Raw genomic sequence first — 19,674 nt, 5'->3', positions numbered from 1 at the left:
TTATTTGTCACCTATATCTTGAAGAACTACTTTTGGCTTATCAGTTAAAATAGACCACTATGCACAAATGACCAAGAAATAACTTAAGTGTGCCCTAGTGAAAATGTGATGGTCTGCTCTCAGCAGAAGGCAGCCTCATTTGGACTTCAAAACAATTTCTGATCAGTTATTTAAGCTTGATTTTCTTTTTAAAGAAAAAATGTGGCCCCACATTTTCAGGAAATAAAAAGGTAGTTCTATCTATTTCTTTCTTTTTTTCCCTAAAAAGAAACAGCTTGAGAAGCTAATATGCTTTCATTAGGAAACTGTGCTCCTTTCTACTTGTTTCAACTATGTTTAGGGTGGTAGGTAGAATAATACACACGCTAATAAGTTGTTCCAGTTTTACCACTGTCCATAAGGATATAAACACACACATCACTGCATGTAAACACAAGATGGCCCCTTACTCCTCACAAAACAATCCAGGCCTAATCCCTGAAAATTGTTGCTACTTAAGAACTTTCCAGAGAATTCATTCATGAGGAATGAACCTCTCACTTAGTTCAGGAGCCGCTTATAAGGAAAAACATGTCATGTGGTTGCACAAACATATGCTTGTAAACGTTGTCCACTAGCACAAAATTAGTCATTTTGAAGGTCAAGAATGATCAAAAGTTTCCTTTTAAATGTTTCATAGAAGTAGTTTAAACAGCTAATATAATAACAAATACTGTAAATTCCATTAATATGTTTTACTTGTGTCTGTTTCTATCCAAAAGTAAAAATCTCAAGATATACTAGAAAGAGTCAAAGGTTAGACCCAAATTATATAATAAGAAGCATATTGATTGTCTGTTGGGGCTAACGGAAATCTAAAGTGTACACAGAAGCACTCATTTTAGGGAAAAATGATAGATAGTTCTTAGCTAATTTAAATGTTAACTTCTTGAAAAGGAATAAAAAACATCAAGCACCATAAAAACAACAAAAAACAAACCAAAACAAAATAAGAAACAAAATCACAAACCCACAAGCCACCAAAAAACTATTAGGTGGAATATTCTCCTAAGGAATAATTTCAAATTCTGATTGAGGCAGGGTAGACAAACAGGACCTCTGGGACAAAGTACAGTTCTGGAAATGTTTTAGGAAAGCAAATATTTGAGCTGTGTATTTAATATTTAAACTGAAATAAAACTTTTTAAAATTTTCTCTTTTTAAGTTCTAATTTTGTTTTTGTTTGGAAAAGACATTGAACTTTCATGTTGATTGAATAGTTAAGCCCTAGGATGCATGCATGTATGCTCAGCAGTGTCCAGCTCTTTGTGACCCCTGGACTGTAGCCCGCCAGGCTCCTCTGTCCATGGGATTCTCCAGGCAAGAATACTGGAGGGGGTTGACATTTCCTATTCCAAAGGGATCTTCCTGACCCAGAGATCAAACCTGTGTCTCTTATGTCTCCTGCATTGACAGGCAGATTCTTTACAACTGTGAAACCCAGGAAGCCCCAAAGCACTAGTAAGAGAGAGTGTGTGTGTGTGTGTGTGTGTTTGTGTGTGTGTGTTCAGTCATGTCTGACTCTGTGACTCATGGACAGGTTCCTCCGTCCATGGAAATTTCCAGGCAAGAATACTGAAGTGGGTTGCCATTTCCTTGTCCAGAGGATCTTCCTGACCCCAGGGTCAAGCCCATACCTCTTGCATCTCCTGCATTGGCTGGCAGGTTCCTTACCACTAGCACCACCTCAGAAGGCCAGCACTAGTGTGGAATCTGAAAAGGATACATAGATGATGATGGTAATGATGATGATGATGGTGGTGGAGGTGGTGGTGATGATGACGGTTATGATAATAGTGATGATGATGATGATAATGACAATCCAGCACAATTCATTTCTTCTGAAATCCTATCATATTCAGCTGCCAACTTAAAAATTTGGTCAGCAAGTTAAATGAGTTTTCTGTCAATATTTACCATTTAATTACATTGAAAGTCACTTCAGAATGCAGTTTTTCTTTTTTGTTTAAACTCTCTGTAGCTTCCAGGGTCACCCTGCCCTAACCAGTGCGTGAACGCAGTGAATGGGGCAGGTGAGCTGATTGGTGGATGCATTGACTGGAACTGCCGCAGCTAGTTAGGGTGATGAGGTGTTCTAATCTCAGCAAAGTGACTGAAATGCCACTCTGTGTGTTGAGTGGCTTTCACCTGTCAGTTGACAAAGCTGACACCCCAAATCCTTCATTTGCAAACAAATAGCCAATGGAAACAAAATCTGCTGTAATAAACAAGAACAAAATCAAAGCGCTCATCATTTGCTCCTGAAAATCAGTCTGGCATTGAGTTCTTCTGCTTTTTAATGGAAAACAGGAGCTTTAATACTTTTTGTGGAAAAGTGGTTATTGGGAAAAATAGAATCTCAAAGAGCTAGAAAAGAAGAAAATATAATAGCCACCTTCTCAGTCGGGGGGCTTCGTTATTGGCAATCCATATTCACTGTGCTTTCCAATCTGCCCAGTTTAAACTGTTCAGCAGTCAGAGAAGACCATTCTTTCCTGCAGAAACCACTCTCATCCTCACATTGTAGAACAGTCCACTGGGCTGAGAAAATGTTGTGTTGCGCTTATAAATGCAAAGAAAAAAAAACAACAAAAAAAACCCCAAGGTGGTAGAGGTAGGTGATGATCTGAATAATTCAAGCAAAACAACTTTACATTTCCCTCTCATTACCTGAATGGTACATTCAAATATGTTGCTTTATGTGTGTGAGTGTACGTGTGCATTGTGAGGATGCTCCTGTGTTTTATCTACCTAATTGTTTTTTAGCTCATGTTCCTGTATAATACAATTTTAAAAACTGGCTTAGTTCACTCGAAACACTGAAGACTTGTTAGTAAATGTACTACTTTCTTAGGACTGATATAAACTGGTCTAAACTTTGGTTTTTATGTGAGCAGAGTAATGAGATTTAAGATGTTTAATTGACAACATTAAAAACCAAAGCATCATTTAACTAGACATTTTGAAAAGGAAGTAGGAAACATTCTCTTTTGGTCTAAATAGAACTAGACTAGGTTTATATCCTGGAATTGCTAAGTTTTAATCAGAAGAAATTGTAAAAGAAGGACTGGGAATGTCTAATGGCTGCTCTTCAAAGATTAGCAGGTTTTTTATTTTAAAAGCCAAAGTTTTATTTTCCGTAGATATGACTGGCTAAGTTATTTATCTATTATCTCAACCCTTATCTCTGTCTTTTATAGTGTTTTATCCACATAATGATAGAAATCTATTTTTACAGTAAAAGGTAAGTTAACAAAGAATTTGAGAAGGGGTCATTTAGCCTGAACTTTTATTTTTGGTTCTCTGGATATGATTATACAATGTGGCAGTACTGTTAAGTTGTGTGAATCTGAAGATTTTCCACAGGCAAATTTGAAGGGAAAAATGTACAGATTACATGCTACCTCAGTTTTTGGAAATTTGAAGGGGACTTAAATTCTGAGTTTCACATTACAGTGTGTTTACCATCTGATTCTTTCTTTCTTATTTACAGACATCTTTCTGAATATTTTTAAATGTGATGGTGTTCTGAAGTCTAATTGTAAATATTTCAATGTGCATTTACATCAGATTATCCTTATCTCAAGTCATTCACATTTTGTCTTTTTATAGAAATTGAGGATGAAATTTCATATGTATATAAATCTCAGAACACTTCAGACAGTAGCAAGATCATGGAGAGAATTAAAAATGTTTGTATTTTGAGAGCACTCATTTGGTATAGCAAGTATAATGGCATGGAGACTAGTTAGAGTCCTTCAAGTCTTCAAAGGAAATCACAGAAAGTTTTCAGTTATTGGCAGCCAAGATAAAAGTGATAAAAATGAGGTTTGTATTTGTTTTGAGTCGTAGCCCTTTTAATAAAGGATGCCCTGTTGTGGCAAGTATCCACCAATGCAAAATAGGGTTATCAATTACCACTCTCGCTTCCAGAGTGTGATAATTTGCAGAGGAACAAAAAATCTGTCTACACCTTTTTACTACAGCAAGCTGTGACTAGGTAAAAAGACTTGGTGTGAAGGTTCTAAGTGAACGCTCACATCCTATCACAAGCACTAATGTCACCGACTTTTAGATTGGCCCCAGTTTCTCATATGTAGCCTGAAAATGCTTTGTCATAAAGGAAAGGCATTTCTTCAATTAAAGAGTCCACAAAAAATGAGTTTTTAACTGATTTGATAATACGGTTAAGGATAAAACTGTTGGGCACATGAAGAAATCTTCACCATTCATAAATGATAAGTAAAATCTGGCCTGAGATATATATGATCACAGGAAATGAAAAATCTACACAATATATGCAATTTAAGATTTATTTGTTACTTTAAGGCATATGCTGGGTAAATTAGGGACAGTATTGACTGGGTCTAGAGTAAGTTATAGCTATATTGTCCTTCTCAGTCATGTATATGACAGTCTCTGTTGTGGCCTGTGGCATTAAGACTTTGCAGAAACTGAAAATTTCTAGGATCAGAAGATGCATTTTGCTCTAATTCCATTGGTGTGAAATTTCTTTTTTCTCTGTCCAGCCTAGATGCAGCTTAATAGAGCCTGTCACGGTTCTAAGTTTGAGCTGTGGTGGTCAGAAATTAGATATTTTTGTCAAAATGCGGAACAGTCATCCCCTTAATTTCGTGTTTCTAAAAGTGAGGAACACAGTAGCACTTTTGGAATGCAGGTCACTCAACTTCCCTACAGCTACCATCCAGCCACCAAGTATCATTCCCCATTCTACATGCAAAGCAATCTGGGTGGAGCTGTAAGGATGCAGTATCTGTGAATAGTCTTGCACAATGCTCACCATACATACACTACTTACCAAGCATACTGGTGAAAGAGAGTCCTTCAGTTAAAGAGTAATACATTCCCCTCATACTATCCCAGTGCCCATCCTCTTTCTTCTTCCATAATGTAAACTCATACCTACTTAAAAGCATGCCCCCGAGCCCTGCACCTGTGTGAGGTACATGTCAATTTCCTTTATTGTAGACTGGTATGGTTTATCTGGGGAGCTGGGATCAACAAGAACTTAAATGGGCAAGTTGCAGAGAAGCAGGCATTGGTGTGTTCTCAGGGAATGCTTTCGTTCTTTTTAGTAAGATCCCGTAGTGGATAGATGTGCAGAAATCCAGTTTAGGCTCTGTGATCTGTTACACTCTCTTGAGATGAATGTTCTGTTTCATGGAAAAGGAACCATAAACTAGTGTGTTTAAATCAGCAGAATGACTGATACAAGGAGAGAGAGATTGGTTGGATTCAGAAAACACAGATGATCCTGTACTTATAATTTCATAAGAGTTGCCAATGAGCTCAATTATTGAATGGCCTTGAAACAAGAGGCCTCAGTAAAAAATTTTAGAGGTAAAGTTGGACTTAATATATGTGATAAAAATGCTTTTAGGCTATTTTCCTCCCAAGAATTTCACTGAAAGATTCAGCTCCTTCCAGATCATTTTAAAAAAAGAAATAATGAATGGAAATTTTCATATTGCTATAAAGTTGAGAATTGTGTTTGAAGAAGAACCTTGGGATGCTATCTCTGGGTGTTTAGTTCGTCTGGTGGGGTGTGGTCAGGGCACCTCCAGAACCCCTCCCTGTTGTTGAGTGAGTGGGAGGTTGATGCCTGAGGGAGAGGACGAGACTGCTAGTAGGTACAAGTCTCCAATAGCACAGAAATTTCTGTTGGGCTAATAGATTCAACCTGTTTCTCCACCAATACTTACTGTTTTTTGTGTTTTAAATTGGACTTTCAAAATAAGAATCAGTTGGCTTGTGGCCTATGTAGTAAGTATCAAATCAAAAGGTATGGAGGGAGTTGACAGGAAATAACTCAATGTCTCACGTTATATAGACTTTTCCTTGAAAACTGGGTGATAAAGATCAGTATATTTGCATTCACTTGATGTTCATAAAAATAGACTCATCTAATTTCAACTCATCTGGTCTCTTCCACTCCCATGTTTTCTGTGTCTAGTCTGCATTCATTAAATTGTATGAATTAGCACTTTTATATACTTTTCCTGCATAATGTTTTACCTTTTTTTCTGAATAATAATAGTATGCACAATACATAATTAAAATAAACATATGGTTTCCAATAAAACAAATTCGATTTTCTATGTGATAAAGATGAGAAGCAGAGTTAGTACCAAAATTTTGATAATGGCAAAGCATCTGTTAAACTAATGGTAGGACTTTTTTTTTTTTTTCCCCTATCTGTGGTGGAAAGCTTCTGAAGAGTCTTGTGAAGTATGTACTAGCATCCAGTTATAACAAAGAACTAACATCAATAAGCAAGTTTGCTTTGTGTTATAAAAATATCAAAAGAGTAATAATTTCAAGGTTTCTTTTCCTTTAGAATCTTGCTACCTACCCTTATTCCAAAATATAAAATAATTTTTTTCATCAAAATATATCATTGATGATAGCCATGACCCATTGTTTTGCATCTAAAATTGATTTGACTTGAAAGTTAATATTCACTAAGAAAAATTTGTACAAATTCTATCTACATTTCTTTTACATTCTGGAAAACAATTTCAAAACCAAAGCTTGTGAATGCTATATACCTTTCTTTGCAAGGTAAAGATAATCATTGAACCCATAATAGAGTATACCCTGGGGTGGCTTCTTGGTTTAGTAAAACACAATTCTTAGGATAAAATGTTGAACTTATGATGTTCAGAGATAGTAAACATCTTTGACTTCAGCAACATGAGAATTTTGAAAATCAGACTGTTTCCTTAACTGAAAACTTGTGGATGAAACAGATATAACCTTTCCAAACTTAGGGTGAGGTTATTAGATAAAAGTACACCAACCAGTGAAGATGGTGACGGAGCAAAGGGGCCACAGAGAGAGGAAACTGGGTGGTAACTCACTGCAGTTCACACTTGAACTCAGACTGCCAGTGGCTGAGGTCAGCATGAGTGTCTCGGTCAGCAGCAACTCTGCGCGACTGGGCGTCAGTGGGGCCGAGGGCCCAAGTACAAATACAGAAAAGGGTGGAGTCTGAGAGAGCGTCTCAGATATTTGCTTGTACGTTTCACAGATTTCTTCACAAAAGAAAATTGGGAACTGCTTCCAATATCCAAAAAACATTTATAAATATCACCAAGCTACAGATTCAGTAAAGGATTAGCAAGAAGATCACTTTTAACACTCAGTTAACTTGTGTGTGCACACGCATGTATCTGTGGGTTTGAAATACATAATAGAAATATTTGCCACATACTCCTACACTGCTCAAAAGTGATGTATTTCAAATAAACTGAGCAGTGTCTTTCCTTGCTACTCCAGTTAGTCACTACTGGTCTGGGGACGGTGAAAGTTTAGAGGGGAATCTAACACTCTTCACTTATCACCTGGAAGAAGAGTTAGAGATAGAGGTATCCCACCCAATAAACCAAGTTGAAGAGCAGGAATGATGTAGGGAAAAAGACCCGTGAATATGAGTCCAGTTCCAAGATGTCTATGTGAATATGTCCTTTTCTCCAAGATCCTGATTTGCATTCTTCATAGCAGCAGAAGAAACTCTGACAGTCTTTGCCATCCAAACACTCGTAGACACAGGTATCTTCTAATTCCTGCCAGTACACGGAATTGTTTAGAGTAACTGTTACAGGTGGTGGTGGCCTCATGTCAAGGAGAGAATAGTTCTGCAGACAACAAGAGCAACACAAAAATCATCATGAAATGCATCAAAGACAGCTCGAGATGAATCAAGCAATAAGCATAGATTATGCCTGTCCACAAATAATGATGACAATGCTATGCCCCATGCCTGCTCCCCCATCCCTGCTATGGAGAGTTCAATCTTTGCAAATCTAATGGAAAAACAAAAAACTAGAGTTCAGTTTTCGAAACTTGTGTTTTTCAGATTATTGATAAGGGAGATTCAGTATTTTTTCAAATGTGTATTAGACATTTCAAGACTCTGTTCTGCCTACTTCTCTGCTGATTTGGAGTATATATGCACACACATTATATACAATTCTTCAAATGTTAAACAATACTTACATCAATTTGTAGAGAAATAAATTCTTTCTAATTAGCAGAAAGTTAAAAAAGCTATGGTGTATAGGAATGATAAGAGAGAATCTTCTTGGTCCATGTAATTCAGGTTAAAAAATGAACTTTCAGTGTGTGAACGCCAGACAATGCTTGTCATCTCTTGACAGTCAAAAATTGTATACAATCGGAATGTTTTGTTTTCTACTTCGTAAGCTCTCTTCCTGATGTGGAGAAGTCAATATTTGGGCAGATAAGGTGAGGGGATGACTTATAGTCACTCATAAATGAGAGGAATCATTCTTAACCTTGAGTAATGGCTTCAAATAGACTTGTCAACTCTTCAGGCAGTTGAAGAACTGTCCCATACAACTAGAACTGTGTACTAAATTGAAGTTTTTAGACAGGATCAGTTCAGTTCAGTCACTCAATCACTCAGTCACGTTCGACTCTTGCAACCCCATGGAGAGTACCACACCAGGCTTCCCTGTCTATTAGAGAGGACACATTTCTAAGTTTGACAGAATAATGTATGAAAGCAAAAAACCATAGTTGTCTTTCTGTTCTAATTTTATTTATACTGCAGAAACTGAGGATCTGAGGTGTCAAAGGAAAGTGTGTGTGTCAATGGAGGCTGAAATCAAGGGAGAGGGAGGCACACAAAGACAATCCTTAATGCTGGGAGAGAGGCTTTTCAGAATTCATCATGAATATTATGCATATTTTAAAATATATCATTAATATATTATTAAATATTTTAACACCTATTATTACATTATATTAATGTGATATATTTATATATCTATAATATATAAAATATATATTATATATAATATATTATATATATTACATATATACAATATTGTATACTGTATATACAATATATAATATATATGATATTATATATAGTATATATATAATATATATGTAAATATTGTATATTAATTATTATAACTAATATGTTACAATAATATTAACACTTAATGCTGGGAGAGAGGCATTTCAGAATTCATCATGGATACTATGTATATTAAAATATATATTATTAATATGTTATTACATATTTTTAATATATATTATTAAATTATATCAATATAACATATTGATATATCTATAATATATAATATATTATATATATTACATATATACAATATTGTATACTGTATATAGAATATATATATTGTATATATACACACATTATATACATATGTATATATATGTATCATATTATATATAATACATATATAAATATAGAATATTAAATAATATATATAATACATATATAAATATATAATATTAAATAATATATATAATTATAATATAATATATATTTTAATGATATATATTGAAATATTTAATAATATATTAGCAATATATTTAAAAATATATATAACATTCATGATGAATTCTGAAAGGCCTCTCTCCCAGTGTACAATTAATTATTGTAATTAATATGTTACAATAATATTATAATATTACAATAATTATATGGTAATAATATTACAATATTATACATATTGTATATATTTAATATATAGTGTATATATATAGAATACATATAAAATACATATACATATAACATATGTATATAACATGCACATATAACATATACATACATATATGTATATATATACACAATGTATAATTATAATATTTATATATATTATATAAAATATTGTAAAATTATAATTATTGTAATATTATAATATTGTAACATATTAATTATAATAATTAATTACAATTATCAATATAATATTCAATATACTATATTGGATATTATACTGCACATATATTGTATATTATATAATATACAATAATTAATTACAATAATTATTTACAATAAATATAATTACAATATTGTAATAGTGTAATTATTATAATATTATAATTATTGTAATATTTTAATATTGTGATATTATTGTAATATATTAATATTTTAATATATGCAATATTGTACATATAATATAATAATATATTATATGAATTAAATTAATATATTATATTAATGTTTATATCATATATAATATATATGATTATTATATTGTTAATATAATATATATAATATATAATATGGTTATATAATATATAATATAATGTATCGTTATTAAAAATATATAATATATGATATATATTATATATGATATATTATGTATGTTTATTATATTTATTATTATATATAATATACATAATGGTATATGTATTATATAAATATGAATATATTATTACATAATATATAATATATAATCATATAATATATAAAATGATATATATATAGTATTGGATATATTATTTCCAATATATAATATATTGGATATAATACTGTATATAGAGTATATTATATAATATACAATAATTAATTGCAATTAATAGAACTACAATATTGTAATTACTGTAATACTGTAATTAGTGTAATATTTTAATATTGTGATATTATGTAATATATTATTGTAATATATACAATATTGAATATATATAATATAATATTAATGAACTTCTCTGGTGACTTAGAGGGTAAAAGCATCTACCTGCATTGCAGGAGACCCAGGTTCAATCCTTGGGTCATATTAATTTAATCATATTGATGTTTATATATATTATATATATAATATTATATATTATATTAGTTTGTACATATATAATAGTATATTACATATTATATTATATATAAAATAATATATAATGATATATATCAAATATGATATTATAACATGATATATATTTTAATATTATATTACTATATTATATATAATATTCATTATCACATTTTATAATATATATTATATATTAATTATATATAATATAAATAATAACATATGTATAATAAAAATATAATATATGGTATATAATTATATAATATATATAACACATATTATATATTATTATAATCTATTATACACAATATATTGATTATAATTAATATATCATATATATCATATAATTATAATATATATCATATATTTAATATTTAACATATATATACTATATTATATATACATATGATATATATTATAATATGTAGTTATATATTATATAATATTATATTATATAATATTAAATTTTATAACAATTATATAATATATTATGTAATATATAATTATATAAAATTATTATTAATTATACTATATATTTATTATATATTATATATATAAAACCAAAACCCATAATTACAGTGAAATTCGGTACGTTTTTCCTTCTACTTCTGGATGTTACATTAACTGGTTATTTTTCTAGCTGTGTGGAGTCAAGTCAGAGAGAAGCAAGTAGAAGTGTAGAGCATTCAGTGTACTACTGGTTCCCTTTGGGGCATCCTTTTAATTGAGGAATGTCTGTGTGAGCAGTAACCTAAATCAAGATGCTCTGGGCCAATAGCCTGTCAGGGGCCATGGTGCAGCTGTCTACTTTCTTCTACAATTCTAGACAATGGGAAGAAATAAAAACCTTGGTGTCCCTCCAGTTCTAGTGTAGGTACATGTTCTCCAGGTTAATGGTTCTTAAACCTGAGTCGGTGTAAATTTCACCTGGAAATTTGCTGAGAAAAGCAAATTCCTCACTCAACACTAGTGCATTTGAGGAATTTGTTTCTTTTTGATAATCTTCAATTAGAAAAATCTGCTTTTATTAAATAATTGTACACGTGCTTTGACAGTGTTCAGCCAGATTTTCATCCTTTTATTTCTTCAACCTTTTTTACCTGTGTAGTGGTCACACAAAGATGTCCAGCCATTACAAGCAGGCAGGACCAACACGAGGAGCTGACTCAAAATGGGCATCAGAAGTCTCTGCAGGGATGGAGACAGCTCACTAGAGATTCAAAGGATGCCCAACGAGGTAACAGGCTAAAAAGCATACGTTTTTTGGGGACAAGGGAGAACTATATACCTCACTTCTTCATTTAGAGAACTAAAATCCATGAAACAAATAATAAGAGATCTCTAGTTATATCTTTATAGCTCACTGTTGTAAAATGACATATTGCAATATTGAAATAAAACTTATAATGTTAAGAACCGTAAATAGCCAAATGTTAAAATGTTTAAGTACTTCTTTAAATGCAGTCCTCCCATTTATCAAGATAATTTCAACTATGCTCCAAGAGAGATTTTAATTAATGAATCTCCAGGGTCATCTTCAGCCCAGCTAGTCCCTGCCTGACTCACTCCTGTTTTACTTCTTTGTATAATGTAGTTCCTTGACTTCCTCAGAACCACTGCACTTCCTGGGCAACAAATACTACTGCATACTCAGAGTGGACTAGCCTTGCATTTTATGGGTCAGGTTAGAATTGTTTGGACAACTTGCCCCAAAGCAACATATGACCCTCAGAGGGCCAGCTCCTGCCCCGGTTACTGAGAGGCTGTTCATCTCTGCTTTTCCTTTTTGGGGAGAGTGACCCCTTAACCAACCTAACACTAGATATTTCAGAATAGAACTGAAGACATTATCATCCAACAGTTGAAAAACCCCAGTTTTTTTTTTTTTTTTGGTGTCTTCTGAACTCCTGTTGAAGACTCTCTGATTATGTCTTGCTAGCTGGCCTGGAGCCCTTTCTGTGAATTGTTTCTGTATGCACATTCTTTAGGGTCATTACATTTTCCAGCTTAAAAATTTCTTCCAGTTTTGTGGCTATTTTTTTCTCTATGTTAAAACATTCTTTATTACTTTTGACTGTATCATTTCTATACCGAAGATGTCAATATTTCTTCCTCCACTCTTAGCCCCCTGGCTGTGTGTGATAATGTATTTTCTGGGCCTCATACGATTTGTTCTGACTTGTCTCTGTTATTTAGCATCCCCTACTTCCACCCCTTCCCATTACCTTTCAGTCTGTTGCTATTTGGCAGCATTTGCTGGCAAAATCTATGTCCACTGTGGCTTCCCACAGCTAAAAAAAATGGCTTCACCTCTGTCAGAACTATAATAATACATACTAGCAGAGTATAGATAATTATACAATTTCCTGATGAAATTGACTGAAATGAACTGAACATAAGATGCTGATTAGCAGCTAGAAAACCACCTATTGTGTACGGGTGGGCATAAAACATTCAGTGCTATTTGTGACTTCTTATGTACAAAGGAATAAAAATAATTAAAGTAAAAGTTGTCATATGGTAAAAGTGGTAGCTCTCGATCAGTGATTTAAAGACATGTTTTTCAATTTTTCAATAGAGTCTTACATTAAGTTATACACTAAAAATTCAGGTAACACTAATAATTAAATACAACAATTTTTTAAACTGTGAAGGTTCGGTCAATACTTATAGGACTTTACTTTTCCACATCTCAGTGTCCTTGTCAGTAGAGTGGGTTTTTGTGAGGATAGAGTGAGCTGATAAATGAAAGTATGTAGAATATGTTGTCAAACAGAGTTAGCACTCAAAAGAAAGTCAGGGAGAGCTATGTCATTCTGAAAATAGGAAAGGACTTCCAAGCAGGACACAAGAGGCAGATACCACGAAAGGAAACGTTGATAGATTTGACAACAGGAGATTGAAGACACTGCATGTGGAAAAAAGCACAAGAAATTGCAGTGACAGCATTACTAATGAAATCTGGAATAAAAACTACATAAAAAACCAGATTAATATCCCTAATATATTCTATATGTGATTATATAAATTTTACATTGTATAGAATACAATAAATATAACTGGCAGATTGCTACTTTAAAAAACTTAAAGGATAAAAATGTTATAAAAATTGTACAAAAATTTTATAAAAACTAATGGACAGCAAAAGCAATTCACAGGAATATGTGAAAATAAAAAATAAACAAGTAAAAAAATGCATTAAACTTTATCAATAATCAAAGCAATGCCAGTAGGAATAGTTTGTAGGAGTTGTTTGTATATTCAACTATCCAAATAAATGCAGGGAGAGTGACCCACATTGAGCAGTGAGTGACTCACACTGCTAACAAAACTGCTGGAATGCGATTTGGAAAAAAACATGCAATTCTTTGGCCCAGGCATTCTCCTTCTAGGAATTAATACTAAGAAAATAGTCACAAGTATGTACAAAACTGTAGTGATAAAAATATGTTTAAAAGTGAAAAGTTGTGGATTAGCCCAGTGTCCAGCTGAGATCGTCTGTGCGTGCATCAGTCATGAACGTATGATGCAATCATCAAAATGATCCTACAAATTAATATTTTGACCAAAAAGTGTATTCAGAACATAATTTTGAGTTACAGAAATATGTATGCTATACACTAATCCCTGAGTAGAAGTGATTTTTTTTCCTTTATTTTCCAAATTTTCTAAGTTGAACATTCCTTTGTAAATACATTTTTTGAGGGAGTACATGCATTACTCTTTGGTCTTCAATAGATGCATCTGTAAACAATAATATTTTTCAATTGTAGTTTACACAGAGTTCTCAGAAGTATTTACACTTGCAATGCTATACATACAGAGGGGGCTTGTAGGCTTATCCTTTCGTGAATCCATCTTGAGGAATCTGCATGTAGTAACTACAAGGAAAGCAGAAAAAACAATTGAAAACTGCCATGGAATTTGTATTACAGAACACTCTGATAAAGAATAATCTTTAAGGTGTGATTACATCAGTCCATGCCACTGGTAGGTGAAGCTGAAGACTGCTTGACTGTCACATTCATATCTTCTGAATACCTATCTTGTTTTTTAAAAGTCTTTTTTTTCTTTATTTTTTTTTTTTATTAGTTGGAGGCGAATTACTTCACAACATTTCAGTGGGTTTTGTCATACATTGATATGAATCAGCCATAGAGTTACACGTATTCCCCATCCTGATCCCCCCTCCCACCTCCCTCTCCACCCCATTCCTGGGTCTTCCCAGTGCACCAGGCCCAAGCACTTGTCTCATGCATCCCACCTGGGCTGGTGATCTGTTTCACCATAGATAATACACATGCTGTTCTTTCGAAACATCCCACCCTCACCTTCCCCCACAGAGTTCAAAAGTCTGTTCTGTACTTCTGTGTCTCTTTTTCTGTTTTGCATATAGGGTTATCATTACCATCTTTCTAAATTCCATATATATGTGTTAGTATGCTGTAATGTTCTTTATCTTTCTGGCTTACTTCACTCTGTATAATGGGCTCCAGTTTCGTCCATCTCATTAGAACTGATTCAAATGAATTCTTTTTAACGGCTGAGTAATATTCCATGGTGTATATGTACCACAGCTTCCTTATCCATTCATCTGCTGATGGGCATCTAGGTTGCTTCCTAAAAGTCTTATCAAATTAACTATTTATATCATGTTGTATAAAATCCTTATGAATAACAACCATTTGCCTCAAAATATTCTACTACCTTCTGAGAAAATCTTTGCTACTGGAACTCACCGATGTTTTTTTCTTAGTGGTAGTTGGTTTTCTACAACTTGAATAGTAGTTGAGGGTAGCATACTCCATCAGAGCAGCAAAGACAAATAAGAAGCACACAGTCACGAAAAGGTCCATGGCAGTCACATAGGAAACACGGGGCAAGGACTTCCTGGCTATGGTGCTGAGTGTGGTCATGGTCAGTACTGTGGTGATGCCTGCACAGGGGACACATACCAAGTTGTAAAAGAAGCCGAATAGAATCCCTCCATCCCACCCGGTGTTTTTATTTATATGTGACTTCTCCTTCTTGACATTGAGTAAATGTCAATACTTTTAACTGTAATGTATATATAATATTACAAGCAACATTTCCATAATGTTTTATTATAGTCTTCACAATAACATTAAAATATATGAATTAAGTTGATATCATTCCATTTATTCAGTAATTTTTGTATTGTTTGACATTTTGTCTTTTAAATATATTTTCAATGAAAGTGAGGTTTGCAGTCCCCTATACTTTGGCTGTTCCTCATCTCACACTTTTCTCCTGCCCAGGTAAACTATTTCCTGTCTTACTTCTCTTCCGGTGTGCAATTTGTAACCTCACTTTTTTTGAAGACTCAGCAGAAACACCACTTTTTCTGAGGCAAATCACTTTATAGGACTGCAGGCAGGGCTGATAATACACACATCTTCACTGTTCCTATACATTCTACGTGCCTCATTTTTTGCATTATCACAGAGAATTGCATATGTCTTTGTGGTCTGTCTCCCTGAATAGAACGTGAGATCTTTAAAAGCAAAACTGTATCTTGCTCATCCTTTCTTGCCCATTACATAGCACCATGTCTAGCATTCTAACCATTTCAATAAAGGCTTTTTATGAGTACATGAATTCATTGGTTAATTAGTTAACTAATCACAGTATTAAACTGAGTTTATTTAATATATGTTGGCCGACACTAAAGATTTAATCAAAGACTGTGGAGCAAATTTAAGAGATATGTGTGTGATAGAAAGATCGGGTAGACATGACAGATGAATGCACATTAGTTCCCATCTTTGCAGTAGCATCACAGCTCCTGTTTAGTGCCTCTGTGGTCTGTCAATCAGCAAGAAACTGTAGAACAAGTCAGATAGAGCAGCATGAGCAGCTTGAGGTGTACAGGATATTGAACTAGAAGTCAAAGCCTTCAGCCTTGCTCTGGGCCTTCTCAACATTTGGTCAGATAAAGCTGTTTACCCTCTTTGAATCAGTTTCTTTAATCAGTACAGTGAAAACAGAATGTCAGGCTCTCCTTACTTCAGGTGGGAAAGTTGCGATACTTTCTGTAAAAAATGCATTGTAAATTTGAAAAGTGTACACTGATGGCAGGTAAATTTTTATGAAAAATATAGATTTTGTAGTAAATGTTCAATTTAACATTTTCAAAAATGTGGTGACCATGTTATGTCTAAAGAATTTGTAGGTAGGGCTTCCCTGGTGGCTCAGATGGTAAAGTGTCTGCCCGTAATGAGAGAGACCTGGGTTTGATCCCTGGGTTGGGAAGATCTCCTGGAGGAGGAAATGGCAGCCTACTCCAGTATTCTTGACTGGAAAATTCTACGAACAGAGGATACTGGTAGTCTACAGTCCACAGGGTTGCAAAGAGTCGGACACTACTGAGCGACTTCACTTTCACTTTCATTTTCAAGAAAATTGCGTTTTTACTAAATTTCTTCAAAAATTTTAAAAGTTGATTCCTTTTCTCTTCTCATTTTGGAGTACCAGTTGAAGCTGTGTTATACACCTCTATATTGTCCCACAGACCACTGAGGCTCTGTTAATTCTTTTAAATCATTTTTTAATTCATATCTTCTTCTAATTAGATAAATTTTATGTGATCGTCAATTGTACATGATCTCTCCCTTCCCTGGCATCTTCAGTCTGCTCTTAAGCTCATTTAGTGATTATTTTCAATTTGACTATTACACATTTTATTCTAGAACTTCATTTTTAAGAAATGTATTTGTTTATATTATCCATCTGGTCATTCACTAACATTGTATTTTCTTTTTAATCCTTGAACCCTGTTATAAAAGCTGCTTTAAAAGCCATATCTGCTGATTCAACATCAGAGTTACATTTTAATGTTGACTTTTTTTCTTGATCATGGATCACAATTATCTGCTTCTTAGAAAGTCTAGTAATTTTTTACTGTATAGACAATATTGTAGATGATACATGATGGACTATGTCATTTTTTTAAAAAGAATGTTGAATTCTTCTTTATAATAAATAGTTGATTTACTGGTGGTTTTGCTTGATCTTGTTATGGCATGATTTTTTTCATTTAAAGGAAGTCTAGAGTATTACTTTATTAAGCAGAGCCCTTCAGGTGTCTCAATTAAATATACTAGTGTTGAGATTTCTCCACTCTTCTGGTCAGCAAGTCTATTACCTGCAAGCATGGCATATTTCTAGTATCTCTGTTCTCTTAATGCCATGATGGCTACTCTTTGATAGTACTTGCATAGTTTCAAGTTGTGCAGACATATTACTCTGTTTTGAAGCTGATCTTTAAAGTCATACTCACTATGACATCTGAATTTGTCATTGTGAGGTCATAACCTCAAGAATAGTTGCTAAATTTATGTTATGTCTTTGTCAGCTGATTTATCATGTATTTTCTATAAGAATGAAAAACCAACATTGGGCAGAGAGTCAGGTCAGTTCAGTTCACTCAGTGTCCAACTCTTTACAGCCCCATGGACTGCAGAACACGCCAGGCTTCCTTGTCCATCACTAATTTCCAGAGCTTTCTCAGACTCATGCCCATTGAGTTGGTGATGCGATCCATCCACCTCATCCTCTGTTGTCCCTTTCTCCTCCTGCTTTCAATGTTTCCCAACATCAGAGTACTTTGCAATGAGTCAGCTCTTCGCATCAGGTGGCCAAAGTAGGAGCTTCAGCTTCAGCATCAGTCCTTCCAATGAATATTCAGGGCTGATTTCCTTTAGGATTGACTGGTTTGATCTCCTTGCAGTCCAAGAGACACTCAAGAGTCTTCTCCAACACCACAGTTCAAAAGCATAAATTTCTTGGAGCTCAACTTTCTTTATGGTCCAATTCTCACATCCATACATGACTTCTGGAAAAACCATAGCTTTGACTAGACAGACCTTTGTTGGCTAAGTAATGTCTCTGCTTTTTATTTTTTTTTTCCAGTTAGTTTATTTATTTATTTATTTTCCCCATTTATTTTATTAGTTGGAGGCTAATTGCTTTACAATATTGTAGTGGTTTTTGCCATACATTGACATGAATCAGCCATGGATTTACATGTGTTCCCCTTCCCGATCTCCCCTCCCACCTCCCTCTCCACCCGATCCCTCTGGGTCCTCCCAGTGCACCAGCCCTGAGCACTTGTCTCATGTATCCAGCCTTAGCTGGTGATCCATTTCATCCTTGATAGTATACTTGTTTCAATGCTATTCTCTCAGAACATCCCACCCTCGCCTTCTCCCACAGAGTCTAAAAGTCTGTTCTGTACATCTGTGTCTCTTTTTCTGTTTTGCATATAGGGTTATCGTTACCATCTTTTTAAATTCCATATATGTGTGTTAGTATACTGTATTGGTCTTTATCTTTTTGGCTTACTTCACTCTGTATAATGGGCTCCAGTTTCATCCATCTCATTGGAACTGATTCAAATGAATTCTTTTTAATGGCTGAGTAATATTCCATAGTGCATATGTACCACAGCTTCCTTATCTGTTTTTTAATATGATATCTTGGGTGGTCATAGCTTTTCTTCCAAGGAGCAAGTGTCTTTTAATTTCATGGCTGCAGTTACCATCTGTAGTGATTTTGGAGCCCGAGAAAAGAAAGTCTGTCACTGTTTCCATTATTTCCCCACCTATTTGCAATGAAGTGATGGGACCCAATGCCATGATCTTCTTTTTTTGAATGTTGCATTTTAAGCCAGCTTTTTCACTCTCTTCTTTCACTTTCTTCAAGAGGCTCTTTAGTTCCTCTTTGCTTTCTGCCATAAGGGTGGTGTCATCTGCGTATCTGAGGCTATTGATGTTTCTCCTGGCAATCTAGATTCCAGCTTGTGCTTCATCCAGCCTGGCATTTCACATGATGTACTCTGTATAGAAGTTAAATAAGCAGGGTGACAATATACAGCCTTGACATACTCTTTTCCCAATTTGCAATCAGTCCTTTGTTCCATGTCTGGTTCTATTGTTTCTTCTTGACTTGCATACAGATTTCTCAGGAGGCAGATAAGGTGGTCTGGTATTCCCATTTCTTTAAGAATTTTCCA

The 19,674-nt window shown here is 33.9% G+C and overlaps 1 protein-coding gene across 2 annotated transcripts in view; it reads right to left on the bottom strand.

Annotated features, from left to right (window-relative positions):
• Positions 1-2,004: 2,004 nt before the first annotated feature.
• Positions 2,005-19,674, bottom strand: part of GABRG3 (gamma-aminobutyric acid type A receptor subunit gamma3) — an 824,838-nt gene continuing 807,168 nt past the window's right edge. For both annotated transcript variants that reach the window (XM_043922580.1, XM_043922582.1), the window contains exons 8-10: positions 15,380-15,576; positions 14,462-14,521; positions 2,005-7,697 (exon numbers count right to left, since the gene is read on the bottom strand). In XM_043922580.1, the coding sequence (XP_043778515.1) occupies positions 7,416-7,697; positions 14,462-14,521; positions 15,380-15,576 (539 nt within the window). In that variant the 3' untranslated portion in view covers positions 2,005-7,415. The remainder of the gene's footprint in view (positions 7,698-14,461; positions 14,522-15,379; positions 15,577-19,674) is intronic.

The sequence above is a fragment of the Cervus elaphus genome, chromosome 13 (assembly GCF_910594005.1).
Source record: "Cervus elaphus chromosome 13, mCerEla1.1, whole genome shotgun sequence".
NCBI lineage: Eukaryota > Metazoa > Chordata > Mammalia > Artiodactyla > Cervidae > Cervus > Cervus elaphus.
The sequence above is the reverse complement of the archived record's forward strand: the minus strand, read 5'-3'. Positions and strand labels throughout refer to the sequence as shown.